This window comes from Protopterus annectens, chromosome 1.part1 (genome assembly GCF_019279795.1).
Source record: "Protopterus annectens isolate FY-2018-M chromosome 1.part1, PAN1.0, whole genome shotgun sequence".
NCBI lineage: Eukaryota > Metazoa > Chordata > Ceratodontiformes > Protopteridae > Protopterus > Protopterus annectens.
In genome coordinates this window covers 347,056,099-347,070,100 of record NC_056726.1, presented here as the reverse complement: position 1 = coordinate 347,070,100, position 14,002 = coordinate 347,056,099, and the positions used below count along the sequence as shown (strand labels likewise).

General features: G+C 36.6%; 1 protein-coding gene across 1 annotated transcript in view; it reads left to right on the top strand.

Annotated features, from left to right (window-relative positions):
- Positions 1-14,002, top strand: part of LOC122804958 (cytadherence high molecular weight protein 2-like) — a 699,628-nt gene that overhangs the window by 298,675 nt on the left and 386,951 nt on the right. The window contains exons 5-6 of the mRNA XM_044075199.1: positions 1,085-1,239; positions 13,107-13,269. Of these exons, the coding sequence (XP_043931134.1) occupies positions 1,085-1,239; positions 13,107-13,269 (318 nt within the window). The remainder of the gene's footprint in view (positions 1-1,084; positions 1,240-13,106; positions 13,270-14,002) is intronic.

Genomic DNA, 14,002 nt, shown 5'->3' with positions numbered 1-14,002 from the left:
TAACTGGGGCAAGGAGATGGGAGGGGTGGGGAAGGCGTTCAGGTGGAGTGATTACAGAGACAGATCCAAGAATTGGATAGGTGTTTTTTCAGAGCCTTCTTGAACTCATGGACTGAAATGATGTTTCTAAGGGTTATGGGAAGCTTATTCCATGAAAGAGCAGGAAGATAACTGTACAGAGACTGGCCTAAAATATTTGTAATGATAAATAATGTAAAACATGAATGTTCTTCTAAAGCAGCAGCCACCCCTATGACTTTTTTTCACAATGATTTCAGTTCAGAACATCTGTGAAGCTATCGTTTGGGTATCTATGCACACTTCATGAAACATTATGAACTAGAGCATGGGTTTAGAGCCTTGGCACACTTAGCTACCTTTGTTCTGCATGGCATGTTTCCTTAGTGCCATCCTTTCTCTTATATGGAAATACTAAGATATTGTGCTACATTTAGGTGTAATGGATGCTGTAACCAGAAGCAGGTATTTTTTATTGAGAGGATTTATTATTTGGTCACCATAATTGCAGATCCTCCAGTTACATAATGCCTACTTCTGAATAGCTTCCCACCCTTCACCACCTTATGTCTAGTATTTGCACTTTTACAGTAATGTTGTCTTTATTGGTCTTTGTTTATATTCTTGAATTTTAAGCTTTTCTGCTTAAATTCCTTTTATTATAGAGCATTTCTTGTAATTAATTTGAGGCTTTTATGTAATTTCACTTTTATATACTTTTTTCACTGCAGCAAAGGCAACTATCAGAACTGGATTACAAATTACAGAAGTACACTTTTTTGAGAGATAGCTCAAGCTCAGATAAGGGGCTGGTTACTTTGCTTTATTTTCATTGTAGAGAGAGGCACTGGCATGTATTAAGCAGTTGTAAGAGATCTGATATGCAGTGGCAGCCCTCCTATTGTCAGAGAATGTACTATTATGGTGAGTACCACAAACAAATTTACTTTTTTGGAGTGTGTACCATGCTGATGTACTGTTCTTCAGTGCTGCTGAGGTTTCATGTGAAGCCAGTTTTGTTGCTGGTATTGAGACTCTGACTGCTTTTTCTGCTGTTCTTTCAAAGCTGGAGCAGAGGACCGAGCAGCAGAAAACAGTACAGGAGCACCTGGCAAAGAAGAGGCTTGACATCCTAAAGGTATATTCTGCTGTGCATGAGCTGGAGGAGAAAATTTATTCAAACACTGCTACAATGCAAGACAAGATAACTCGAGAACTTAGGTAAGATTGTACAGTATTAATACTGAATTGGTAGCAACCAGGAGACACAAACCTGTTTGTATTGCTATGAAAGCATGCTTAGATCCTATCCTGGACTTGGGAAGTATATAAAAGAGTTGTATGCTACCAATGGACAGGAATCAATTTGCGCATAGCCTCATCTTACTTGCTTTCCCCTGCTATGTTTGCTGATCCCTTATACTGCATCCCTCTGACCTTGTTCAGTAACGCCTAATGAGAGGCATCTGTTTTGTTTATCTGCTCTTCCATATTTTAATTGGTCTCTCCAAGAACTGTATGATCTCGCAGTCTCTCACCTTGTCTTCCAGTTTGCAGTTTCATAGCAAAACAAACTTGCTGTTCCTTTAATTGTTCATAATTTTCCTTTAATTTCTCCCACTTTTTTGTCTACACAACTGTCTTCCCAGTTTCTGCCTACTATGAAGGAAATATTTTTCTATATTTCTTAGTATGGAAAAATTTGGATGTTGATAAAAATTATTGATTTTAATATTGCTTGTTATTGGTGGGCATTCTGGATACACAAGGTGGAGAAGATGCAAGACTCAGACAACTGGGCAAACATAATATAGTTTAAAGCTTGTCCTGCATCAAAAAAGTTATTAAACATCAGGGTAGAGTTAAGTAAATACGGATAGCCCTCATAGTTCCCAATAACTAGTTTAAATTCAGATATGCTGATTCAGTTCCGGTGTTGCACTAAGCTCCATTCATAGCAATTGTTCCAGCTGAAAACAAAAGTTGAGTGCACTTTAGTCAAAAGTACAAATGCACAATAAAATCTGTTGTTTTCTGTATTACTCATTTATGTGCATCATGAGTGTGACTAATTTGCTTGATAGGAGTTTTAATGGGATTTTGGGTGCTATAGTACATCAGCTGACTGTAAAGTTTGTAGTGACCATACTTGTTCAGCTTACAATCCCACTGTGTTTTCCATATAAGAGTACCTGTCCTGCAAGTGCGACCAGGGTGGCAGACGATCTACAATTACTACTTTGTCCTTTTGAGGATACTTTGACCCTTTAAACTCTATTTATTCTCCCCCAGCCTAAATTTCTTGTAGATTCCTTGTTGTTTTAATCTCTTGTCTGGCAAGCTTTTATTTCTGTTTCTAAACACTTCCACTCCATTTACTGCCCTGTTATTGTCTTGTGTTCTCCTCTTTCATTTTCATGTGACTGTCCTCCCAGTTTTAATAATTGTATTCCAGAGATATCTCTTTTTCCCCCTTTTTTATGTTCTAACTTTCCTTGAGCTCTTCTGTTATCCCCTCTCCTCCTTAACAATTCCAGCCATTCTCCTTTACCTTCTCTTATGAACTGTTGCACTGTACAGTCATGTACATGTTCAGATATGAGCTCCTTAACCCTCTTCCTCCTCTATTGTCTCAGAATTTTCTTTCCTATCCTCAGCCTCTTCCCTTTGGTATAATTATTTCATATGACTTTATAATTGCTCCATTCATTCTGAATTTCCTGAAACAGAAAAATGCTGATATATAAATAAACATGTTAGCTCTGTCTCCTACTGCTCTAAGATAGGCCAGGAGAAACTTCCACATTTTTCACTGTAAGCATAATAAGCATTACAGAATGACGCTGGTCAGACATTCACTTGCTGTCTAATCCTATCTTCTTTTATAATTTCCTCAACCTTGCTAACACTTAAGTGACATTTTCTTTCAGTTACACTCCATTTCCAATTGTCTTCCATATTTATCCAGCTTCTTAAAGACTCATTCACTGAAGCCTCCCAATTTCTCTAATATAAAACAATCCTGACTTATTTTTCTTGTAAAGAACTCTATCACTATCAGAAAAATCTTGCTGGTAAGGGGAATTTCTGCCTTACCTCCCTGTTTAGTCTAACTTCTTTTGATGCCCCTCCATTTGCTAACAACTCAATTTTTAATTCCCTATATAATTCTTTCAGCGGTTCCTTGTATATTTTGCAATCCCAATGTCTCTTGTGTTAACCCTGAGAAGAAGATTCCACTCTACAGAGTCAAACTCCTTTTTGATGTTGAAAATTTTGTATGCCTCTTGCCTTTTTCTTTCTTCCACTCCATGAATTCCTACACTAGCTACCCATTTTTCTTTTAAATGATACTTTCCTCTTATTAAAGTCTACTTGATGTTCCTGTATTATCTTTGGCAGGATTTTATCTAGCCTTGTCACAAGAATTTTCGTTAATAACTTACCATATAAATTTTCTGGGGAAAATGGTCTATAATCACCTGGTTCTTCCCTACTCATCCCTTTAAGAACCATCTACCAGTTTTTCCTTTTATGGGCTTCCTGGTAGCCTCGTATAAGTTCCTGTAATATTAACATATAATTTAAGATCCTGGTTATCTCTTCTCACACCTTCTTGTAAATTCCACTAGGTAACCATCATTAACCACTTCCTTTCCTATTCGGTTTCCATGCTGATTTTGTTCCTCCATTTTCTGTTATTTCTCTATCCAAAGCATTCCCTTATTCCTCTTTTAAGTCTTTCCATTAATATATTTTGATTCATCCTTTTAACAGCTGTCCCCTCCCATGAACACTTCTCCCTTCTTCTGTTCCCTCTGTGTCTGTTCCTCTTTTTCTCCCTTCACTTCTGTCCTATTGTTGAACACCTCCTTATAACAAAAGTTTCTTCAGACCCTTATCTCCTTACGTTGCCTTTCTTTCTGCATCAAATTCTCTCACTATCTTTTATCCTCCCTACCTGTACTTTCTCTGCATTTTTTAACTTCATTCACTTAAAATTCTTATCATATGAATATTTTCAACTCAGAAGTATTTGTTGATCTCATCTTGAATTTACACTTTATTTCTCTGCTTAAACTCCTTATCCCTACCCTCTTTCCTGTTTTCTTCTGGTCTCTTTAGTTTCCACCATCTACTTTTAATACATACTTTCTCTTACTCCTAGTTTATTTTCAAAACTCTCATTAATTTGCCCTTCCACATCAGCTTCCTTACATCCCATGATCCCTCATCCTTTTTTCTGTCTTATTCTTTTTGACATCTTCCGTTACAATCTTTGGCTTTCTGTTTTCTTCCACATCATCCACGACACCTCATTCCACCTTTATCCTGTATATCTGACATTCTTTCTTATCTCGTGTACCCTAGCATTAAATGAGGATTATGTCATAACTCCCCACCATGACTTTCACCTTTCTTATTTTCCTTTTTAACCTACATCTCCAGAAATATGTGTGGCTTACTCTATTAGTTACATCCATCTCTAGAAAAAGCAACCTCTTTCCTATTCTTATTCATTTCTTTGTATTCATATTTTCAAGCTCCCTTTCCCAGTCATGTTTTAGTAAATCAGCACTCAGTTTGTTTGACTTCAAAACTGTAGCTCTAAGAAATTGATTACACAAATACACATTACCTTACATAAGCAAATACATTATTCTGAACCATACAAAAACTTCCACTGTACACTGTTCTAAATCCAAATATAAATTATGCTTTCTTGGCTGACAGTCTACGGTCATCTTTATCTCTGATGTGGGGAACTGTGACCCCACACTCACTTAACTAAACTCCAAGGCAGCACTGCTCAATGATAGACTATCACTATTGGTTTTACAGCAAAACCCTGAATTCTCTTTATTTCCAGTTAAGTTAGACCTCAGATATATTATATTAAGTAAAAGTAGTAGAGGTACAACCCCCATGAAAAATATCTATCTATCTATCTATCTATCTATCTATCTATCTATCTATAGTCATATATCTATATAAACTCAGATGCCCAATATACCACTAACTCCTTATTTGACAATAACAAAGCCCCTTCTGTAGAGAATGCTACAAGTACTCCCTCAGCTTTTTCCTTTACCATTCAGGCTGTACCCACCTCTCTAATTTTCCAGCTCCTAAACAAACTCAGACCTTGCTCACTTTCTGCAGATAATCTTCCCCCAAAATATCTATAACTAGCAGCAAACGCAATTGCATATCCAGTTAGCATTCTTATAAATCACTCTATCTCTGAGTCATATGTCCCCCAATTTTGGAAAAATCCATTATTACACCATTACACAAAGGTGGACAGTCCCATTACCTCTCCAACTATTGCCCTATCTCTGTGCTTTCTCCATTATCAAAAATCTTAGAAAAATGTGTTCACACACAACTAGTTAAACATCTCTCTGATAATGCTCTTCTAGCCCCCACCCAACATGGGTTCAGTCCAGGGCATAGCACTATCACAGCCCTGCTCACATTTTCTGATACTTTTAACAAAGCCATAGATGTTGGTTACCCTACTTCAGTAATGTTACTGGATCTATCTAAAGCTTTCGACACAGTATTACATACTAAGCTATTAAGCCAACTATTAAAATTAGGATGCTCTCCTAAATCTCTTAATTGGTTTATCTCCTACCTAAACAACAAAGAACAATCAGTAAGATGGCATAATGTACAATCTGATTATCAAGCAAACAACATAAGAGTCCCGAAAGGATCCATTTTATGGCCACTACTGTTTAATACCTTCATCAGTGATCTTCACAAAGTCACCCAAATACAAAATCTCATCCAATATGCCGATGATTCCACGCTAATATCCACTGCCAACAATTTCTCAGAACTCCTTACAGTCACACAAAAGGCTTTTGCATCAATCAAATGTTGGCTAAGTAGTGCACAACTCATGTTAAACCCCCCAAAAACTAAACTTTTACTTTTCTCTACAAAATCACCAGATATAGACTTCAACATCTTTGCTAAGGATGGTACAGAAATTGAAATAGTGAGGACATCTAAACTGATAGGCATAACAGTAGATGACAAACTCACTTTTGAGCCACATATTCTCAATGCAATAAAGAAAACACACTTTAAATTAGGCAAACTATATTGCCACATACTTTACCTGGACAACCACACCAAAACAAAACTTGCCAGTACCTTACTCATCCCCTCCCTTCTTTATGGTAGTGTCATCTTTACTAACCTTCATTCAACCCTACGTAATAAACTTCAATCCTGCTATTATAAAATAGACAAATTTGCCACTGCAAAGCCTTACCACTCACATCATTGCCAAGCTATTGCAGAACTGAACTGGCTAGAGGTTTCCCACCATCTCTACTATACCCAACTAACTTTAACTAATCTTCAAACCCAGTGACTGCTCAGTACTCAATTCTATCCTACAAACGTATACTCCTACTTGAAAACTAAGATCCTCATGTAAACAGCTACTAACCATAACAAAACCCAACAAAAGAGCTGGACAATGCCTGTACTGCCATAGCATTGCCAAACTATGGAATATCTTACCATCCCAAATAACTCAAATTGACTGCATAAAAACTTTTAAATCAGCACTAATACAAACAGACCACCTTAAAACAGTCCTTTAACTAATTGTTATATTGTGCATTGTATAATAACCAGTTCTATAACTTCAGTTTTTATGCCCAGCTGTCCAATAGTTTCCACTGCTCACAATACAGATGGTACTGTTTCACATCTATACTGTTCTACACATGTAACTTCTCCTGTCTTTACTTAGTGACTCCTTAAAGCTTAATAATGTAAACTCTGTGCTGTATTGTATTGTATATGCTTGCCTTTTATACATGCAATATTTGATTATACTTATGTTAAATTAGTTTACTTTGCAATACTGTGTGGAGCTTTTCTCCCCGGGCCTCCACTGAAAATGGGTTTCTGACTGAGTGGACTTTCCCGGTCAACAAATGTTAATAAATAAATAAGTATATGTATATATTACTCTTCTCTGCCCCCACCACCCCCTGCTACTTAAATATATCAACTCCGAAATTGCCCTTCAGTACACTGATGGAGAAGAGTAATATGGTTTGTGTTTTATTTGTTTTTGTATGTACTTGTGCTGGAATATAGTAAGTTTTGGTATCCTGTGTGTTTTCAGGATTTTGAACTTTCAGGATTTTGGTCTCAGGATGTTGATCTTCAGGATTTTGGGCTTTCAGGATTCTGTAGCATCCTATATATATATATATATATATATATATATATATATATATATATATATTTCTTTTTTTTTAATTTTATAGCATTTAACTTCCTGTTAAATGCTTTACAGCTAAGTGAAGAAAATTGCCTATATTCCTCATGAGTTATATAGGATTTCTTAATGTAACATGTTTCAATTTTTTAATGATTGTTATTGGTTTTATGAAAGGAAAACAGATTGCACATGCTGGCATTCCTAAGGGTGCACCAAATAAGAAGGTATAATGGATCAATCAAACAATTTGCATACTGAAAGTCACATTGAAGTGCAGCCAATGTAGACATAGTACTGGAAAAATGTCATGCCTCATCTGCATCACAAGGAGAAACCAGCCACCTACTTTAAACATTGAAGGTTTCTCCCCACCACTTAAACATTGTAATCCTATGACAGTTCTGCTATTTATGTGTGGGATTTTACTGCAATCATTGAGACCTATGAATTAGAATGTCAAGTGGAGATTGGTCCCCCAGGACCTTAACAGTACTTTCTTTTTTGATTGCTTCCTGTTGAATGGCAGGGGATAATCTAAAAACCTATCCCCCTGGACAGAGCTCTCAGCTTCACTCACTGTATCTCTCTGACCCACTTATGTTTTATATTATTGCTGTAATCATATTACAACTCCTGTTCCTTCTTTCTCCTTTACTGCCTCCACCATCTACCCAGTCTTGCTAAGTTCTCCAGCTGCCCACTCCCTCTTATTGTTCACTCAAAAATATTCCCAGTGACACACCTCCTGTATCTGACAGCATAAACCGTTGGATCATATATCACTACAGAGATCCCCTATATCTTCCTTTCGCCTATATATATATATATATATATATATATATATATATATATATTTGTTATAAAATCTGTTTCACACAAAACAACATGCCATAAATTAGGAAAAAAACTGCTGTAATTAATCCCCTCTAAAATGAAACCATCCCAAACAATATCTCTCACTTCAATCCACTATCCATCCTCCCAGCTCTGTGCAAACCATTAGAACAAATAGTCTATATCCAACTCTCGCATTACATCAGGCAGTACCATCTGCTGTCCTTCAAACAGCATATATTCTGGCTTGGAGAACATACTACTATGAACACATTTTGGCCCCTAAGTGATGGCATCCTACAAATTTCTGACTGAGGCCTTCTTACAATTGTCCTATTTATAGACCTGGCAAAAATATTTGACCTCATTGACCGCGATCTCTTCTAAACAAATTAACTAAAATTGGTATCAGCCCAGACAGCACTTCCTGGTTTAAAAACTTCCTCATTGACAGACATTTTAGAGTTAAAATAGGATCATCCCTGTCATAATCAGCACCTGTTGTCAAAGGTGTACCACAAAGATCCATCCTTGCTTCCTCTGCTCCATATTCATTGGCAAACCTTCTTGAGAACTCCCCCATCTCCGACTCACACACTGCACAGACAACATGGTTGTTCACCGATCAAGTCACTTTCATACCAACATTCAATCCCAACTCCAGTCAGACTTACATGAACTCCACCAATGGCTCATAAACCACAAAGTACTTCTCAACCCCTCCAATACTGAAACCATGCTTTTTGGAACTCAACAGAAAATTCACCATGCACCTGACTCTTTAACTATCTTTGTTTCTTCTTCACCTTCAAACGCATAGGATTATGGCTTGCTCAGTCTCTAAACTACCATTTCCAAACAGACAAGTGAGAGCAAAAATAAACTCCTTGCTCTCCTGAGCCAAAAGGATCTCCCCTTTTCTGTCTCAACATGCTACAGCAGCAATCGGCAAAGGAATTCTTCTTTCTCAGCTAGAATATGGACTACCTATTTTTACATCCACCTCTAAGAAAAACTCAGTTACACTACAGACATTCTCCAGCAGCATTTGCTCATTTATTACGTTTATTAAGATTATACTGTATTAATTTGTCAATAGACCCTTGAATTAAGTTCTCACTATAACCTCTGTAAAAACATAAACAAAGTTTGGCCAGTTTGTTTTTGTAAATCTAATTTATTATTACAGAGCCTGGACAATCTAATCATCTCCCCATAAGAAATAAGAAACAGAGACTGGAAAGCCCTATAGCATTTCATTTTGGGGAAAAACATAATAATGATGTGAATTTGTTACAAGCTACAATTCTGGAAGAAGTGTTCATTAGGAAGGGGGATGAAAGATTAATTAAAAATGTTTTATTATATAAAGAAACTATTTATGTTGAAGTTTGATACACTAACACCAAGAGGTCTGAACAGAGAAGTAAACTGGAGAAGTTTGCTTTAAATTCTAAAGTATTTTTTTAATTGATTGATTGATTAATTAATTGATTGTTGATGATGTATAAATAGGGGAATGTGCTTTTTGTAATTTTGTACTCTTTGAAGGCTGTTGTGGCCGAGGTGTTAAGTCAAGTAATAAATTCTACTGTGGAACTGAATTTATTGTTTTTTGCAACTCATAAAGCACCTGTTCATCCAAGCCAGATGCTCCTGCTTCAACACAGGACATGTCACCTAACAAACTATCCCTATCTTCTTTCCACATCTGTTCTCCTCTCACAGAATTACTGAGGGTTGACCCACTTTAGAAAGTAATGTATATATTGTACATTGCACTCTGCTTGTTGACTTAGAATGTACATATACAGTTTTCCACTTCTGACATTCTGATTTTTTTGTAAAATGTCCTGTAACTGGACAATATTAATCAGTATACAACCCCAGTAAACAAAAATAAATAAATAAAATAAAATAAATAAATAAATAAACAACCTTGTGGTGAAAAGTAAACCACAAATTCATGGATTGGGACCAGGCAATTTGCTGTTGATTGTCTTGGTGAATGCCAGCTGTGCAAATAAAAATTACCAAAACAAACAAACAACAAAAAAAAACACTTTCAGTGATTACTTGAACTGCACTTTTCTCCACAGATGTGCAAACTTGGAGTTTGTAAGTTGTGGGTGTGTTAGGGGATCTTCCTCTTGATAAAAAAAACTTTGGTTTTCAGCAATTTTGAGTCAACCAAATGGGGCTTGCAGAGACTACCACTGGAGAATTGGCACAAATCCTTTTGAATCACATACTCACTGGACTTTATTTTTTATCCTGAGACACAAGTCCACTACAATAAGTAATTAGAAATAATAGAGGCTGATGCCTCTGGAGCTTTTTCTGTCATCAGTCTATCTGCATTGAAACATGTTTTTGCCCTATGCAAAAGTAGTGCCATGGTATGTATGCTCAGATCTCTCTAAAAGTAAAGAGTTTTCATTTTTTTAATTTTCAACAGCTTGTGGCTAACGTCTTATTTTACTGTCATTCTTGGGATACAGCCTTTTGGAAGGAAGACTGCTTGGCTTACTATAATTTATGGTGGGGTCTTAGAAGACTGTTCAGTAATTGAGATGTCTGGAATCGGATTAGGAATCTGATTGGTGGTGGCTTCTACCATGACTAGAAAAGTATCAGTAGCCCAAAGTATATATATATATATATATATATATATATATATATATATATATATGTGTGTGTGTGTGTGTGTGCATGGGTCTACTTCATACTTAATGACACTTAATTGAAACTTACTTTACCGAGATGACATCACCGAAGGTAGAATAAACCAAAGCTTTACATTATCTCATTCATTTTTACAGGGAATGGAGGCACTTGGCCAACATGGGGAAATGTGCCCTTTCCCTCACTGTAGTGTGATCCCAGAGTTTGTATATTTCGTTGGGGGTGGGGGGTACAGCCCCCCATCTGGGTGGATTTGACATACTGCCGTGGGTTTTTATGTTGAATCTTGGCCAAGTGCCTTCATTCCCTGTAAAAAAATGCAGTAATGTGAAGCTTTGGTTTATTCAAACTTCTGTGATGTCATCTTGGTAAAGTAATTTTAGATTAAGTGTAATTTTGGTCTACTAAAGTAGACCTGCATATATATACACAAACACACACACACACACACACACACACACACACACACACACACACACACACACACACACACACACACATACACATATATACATAGATAAAGATATATGGGTCTACCTGAAAATGCTAACAATGCAGAACGCCGACAACGAGAACACCGACACCGGAAGATCGACAACGGAGCAGCCCGACAGTTGAGTATCCTGACGCTGAGAACACAGACATGGTAAGGTAAGTGTGCGATAGGGACGGACGTTAGGGTCAAGGTGTGGGTAAGGTAAGTGTGTGATAGTGACGGAGTTTAGGTTTAGGGGTGGGTTAAGTGAGTTAGGGTTAGAGTGCGGGTAAGGTAAGTGTGCGATAGTGATGGACTTGAGGGTTAGGGGCAGATTAAGTGAGTTAGGGTTAGGGTGCGGGTAAGGTAAGTGTGCGATAGTGACGGACCTTAGGGTTCGGGTTTGGGTTAAGGTTAGTGCATAGATAGTTGTGTTTGTAAGGTTTAGTGTAGGTTTGTAAGGTTTTTGGTGTGCTTGTGTTGTGTGTGTGTTTTTTGGGAAAGGTATTTGTTTTGTTGTTTGTCGGGATTTTGGTTTGTCGGGCATGTGAAGTTTTGTGTTTTTGAACTTTTTTTTTTCGGTGTTTTCGTGTCGGTTATCTTGTTGTCGGCATTTTCAAGTAGACCTATATATATATAAATATATATATATATATATATATATATATATATATATATATATATATAATTAGAAGGTACCAAGCTCAGACTGAGGTCAGATCCTGGGGAATTAATTATTATAACCCTGCTCTGTAACTGGTAGCATAAAGCTTATTTGGGTATGATAGGTGTGATATAACCCAAGGCAGCAGTGCTCCTTTGGTATAAACTCTTAAAGCCTTTTACAACTTTACACATGTAATGGGGGTCAGTGGTGCAGATTTAGGCTCTGTAACTCTAACACCTCATACTATTTTCTGGCAGTAGAGCAATTCAAACCCTATCGTTCTGTCACATTGAGTAATATTTGGGTGGGATTTCTAGTCTGAACCCTTACTCTTAACATGATAATAAACTATCACTTCACTGCTTAAATAATCATGTAAATTTGTAACATTCCAGCCAGTATTAGTCATGGAAATAATTAGGGAAGAGAATAATTCTACTTACTTGAAAATTGTAGAAGAGGCAATTGCTTCCTACCTAATTTTGTAGTTGTATCCAGTATATCTTTTGTTGTAACATATTCCTAAACTAAAATAGTTTATAGAATTTTATGTGAATTAATAATTAACATCATAGATTGATTTATAAACCCCTATAAAGAAAAAACAACAGGGCACTGGGAATGTGAAGGCATGCTTTTTACAATAAAAAACAGCACTTTTTTACAAAAATACCTGTATTGCATTCATTATGTTTTCTTCTTGTTCATTTCCTAAAAGATAGTAGTGCATTTACTAATGCAGTGAATAATTTCCGGATACTATTTATTAATGCATTTACTTTTTGGCGTGGTAGCACTTGGCTTATAACAATAATCCTGTTACTTATTAATTACTTCACAGTGGACTAACTAAAAGTTAACTATCAATTACAACTTAGCAGGGATAGGAAATGGCCTTTACCTTGTGATAAGTGATAAATGTGTGCGGAGTCACCACACTGCTGCAGTGTGACCCATTGCTTTTAATGAAAAGACCCTGAAGATACACAAAGGCTGAGCAGTACAAATACTTCCTTTACAAATTATTATAGTTTTTACATTGTCCTTGTTTTACCTAAAACTACAGCATCTAAATGCTTCTTATATTAAAGCCCAGTGCCCACAGTTTAGCTACTTTACTTTATGCAAATTGTTTCAGATACTTTAACTTACTTGTGCTATTTCTCTAGGGGTGAGATCTGCCTTCTTCACCAGCAGTTGCGTGAAAAGGATTTACTGGCAGAACAAGATATTTGTCTCAGAAGGAAGATGTCTGAAGATTGCACTGTATTGACAAAAGAGAATGCTGGGCTTTCCTCACAAGTACTGGAACTAAAGAAGCAGCTGGACAGTGTAAGTTATATAATAACTATAGCCAAGGTTGTCACTATTGTGGATTTTTTAACTGTAATATACTACTGTAAGTGTAAAGCATGGTGAATAGTGTATGCAGCATTTAAGAAAAACTTTGGAGCATTTTAAGTATAAGCTTATCGGCCAGATACCTTCAGTCATTAGTATGTGTATTTGTATCTGTATCTATAGGCCAAACATTGGTACAATATTTTGTTTGGGCACTTCCTCCATGTTTCCATAACTTAGCAAAAACAGAGATTTTTCACCCCTCTGCACCACCTTACTTATGTGGCTAACCCTAACAATGAATATTATATTACTAAAAAACATTTCCTGAACAGTACTACAACATAAGGCAGAAGGACACAGAATGCACACAATACAAAATATATAAAACACGGAATCTATCCCATTAAATAACCTGTACTCTAACCATAACCTACATACACAACAAATGCTATAACACAGTCTTGCATATCTTTGCAAGCACCAGTTTTTCATTCAAAAATTAGATCTGATGATGTCAATTTTCATTCTATTCTCAACTGTTGGGTTTAGATCTGATCCTCAGATCTGACTTGGCCATTAATAAAGCTCATGGCCACCAAAAAGCTCCTCCCTTACCCATAATACACCAACCCCTAGCATACCTCAGATCTCATTTACCTCTTTTCGTGAAAAGAATTGGTCAGCCTCAGCTCTGAGTTTTTCTAAAATAAGTGTTTATCTC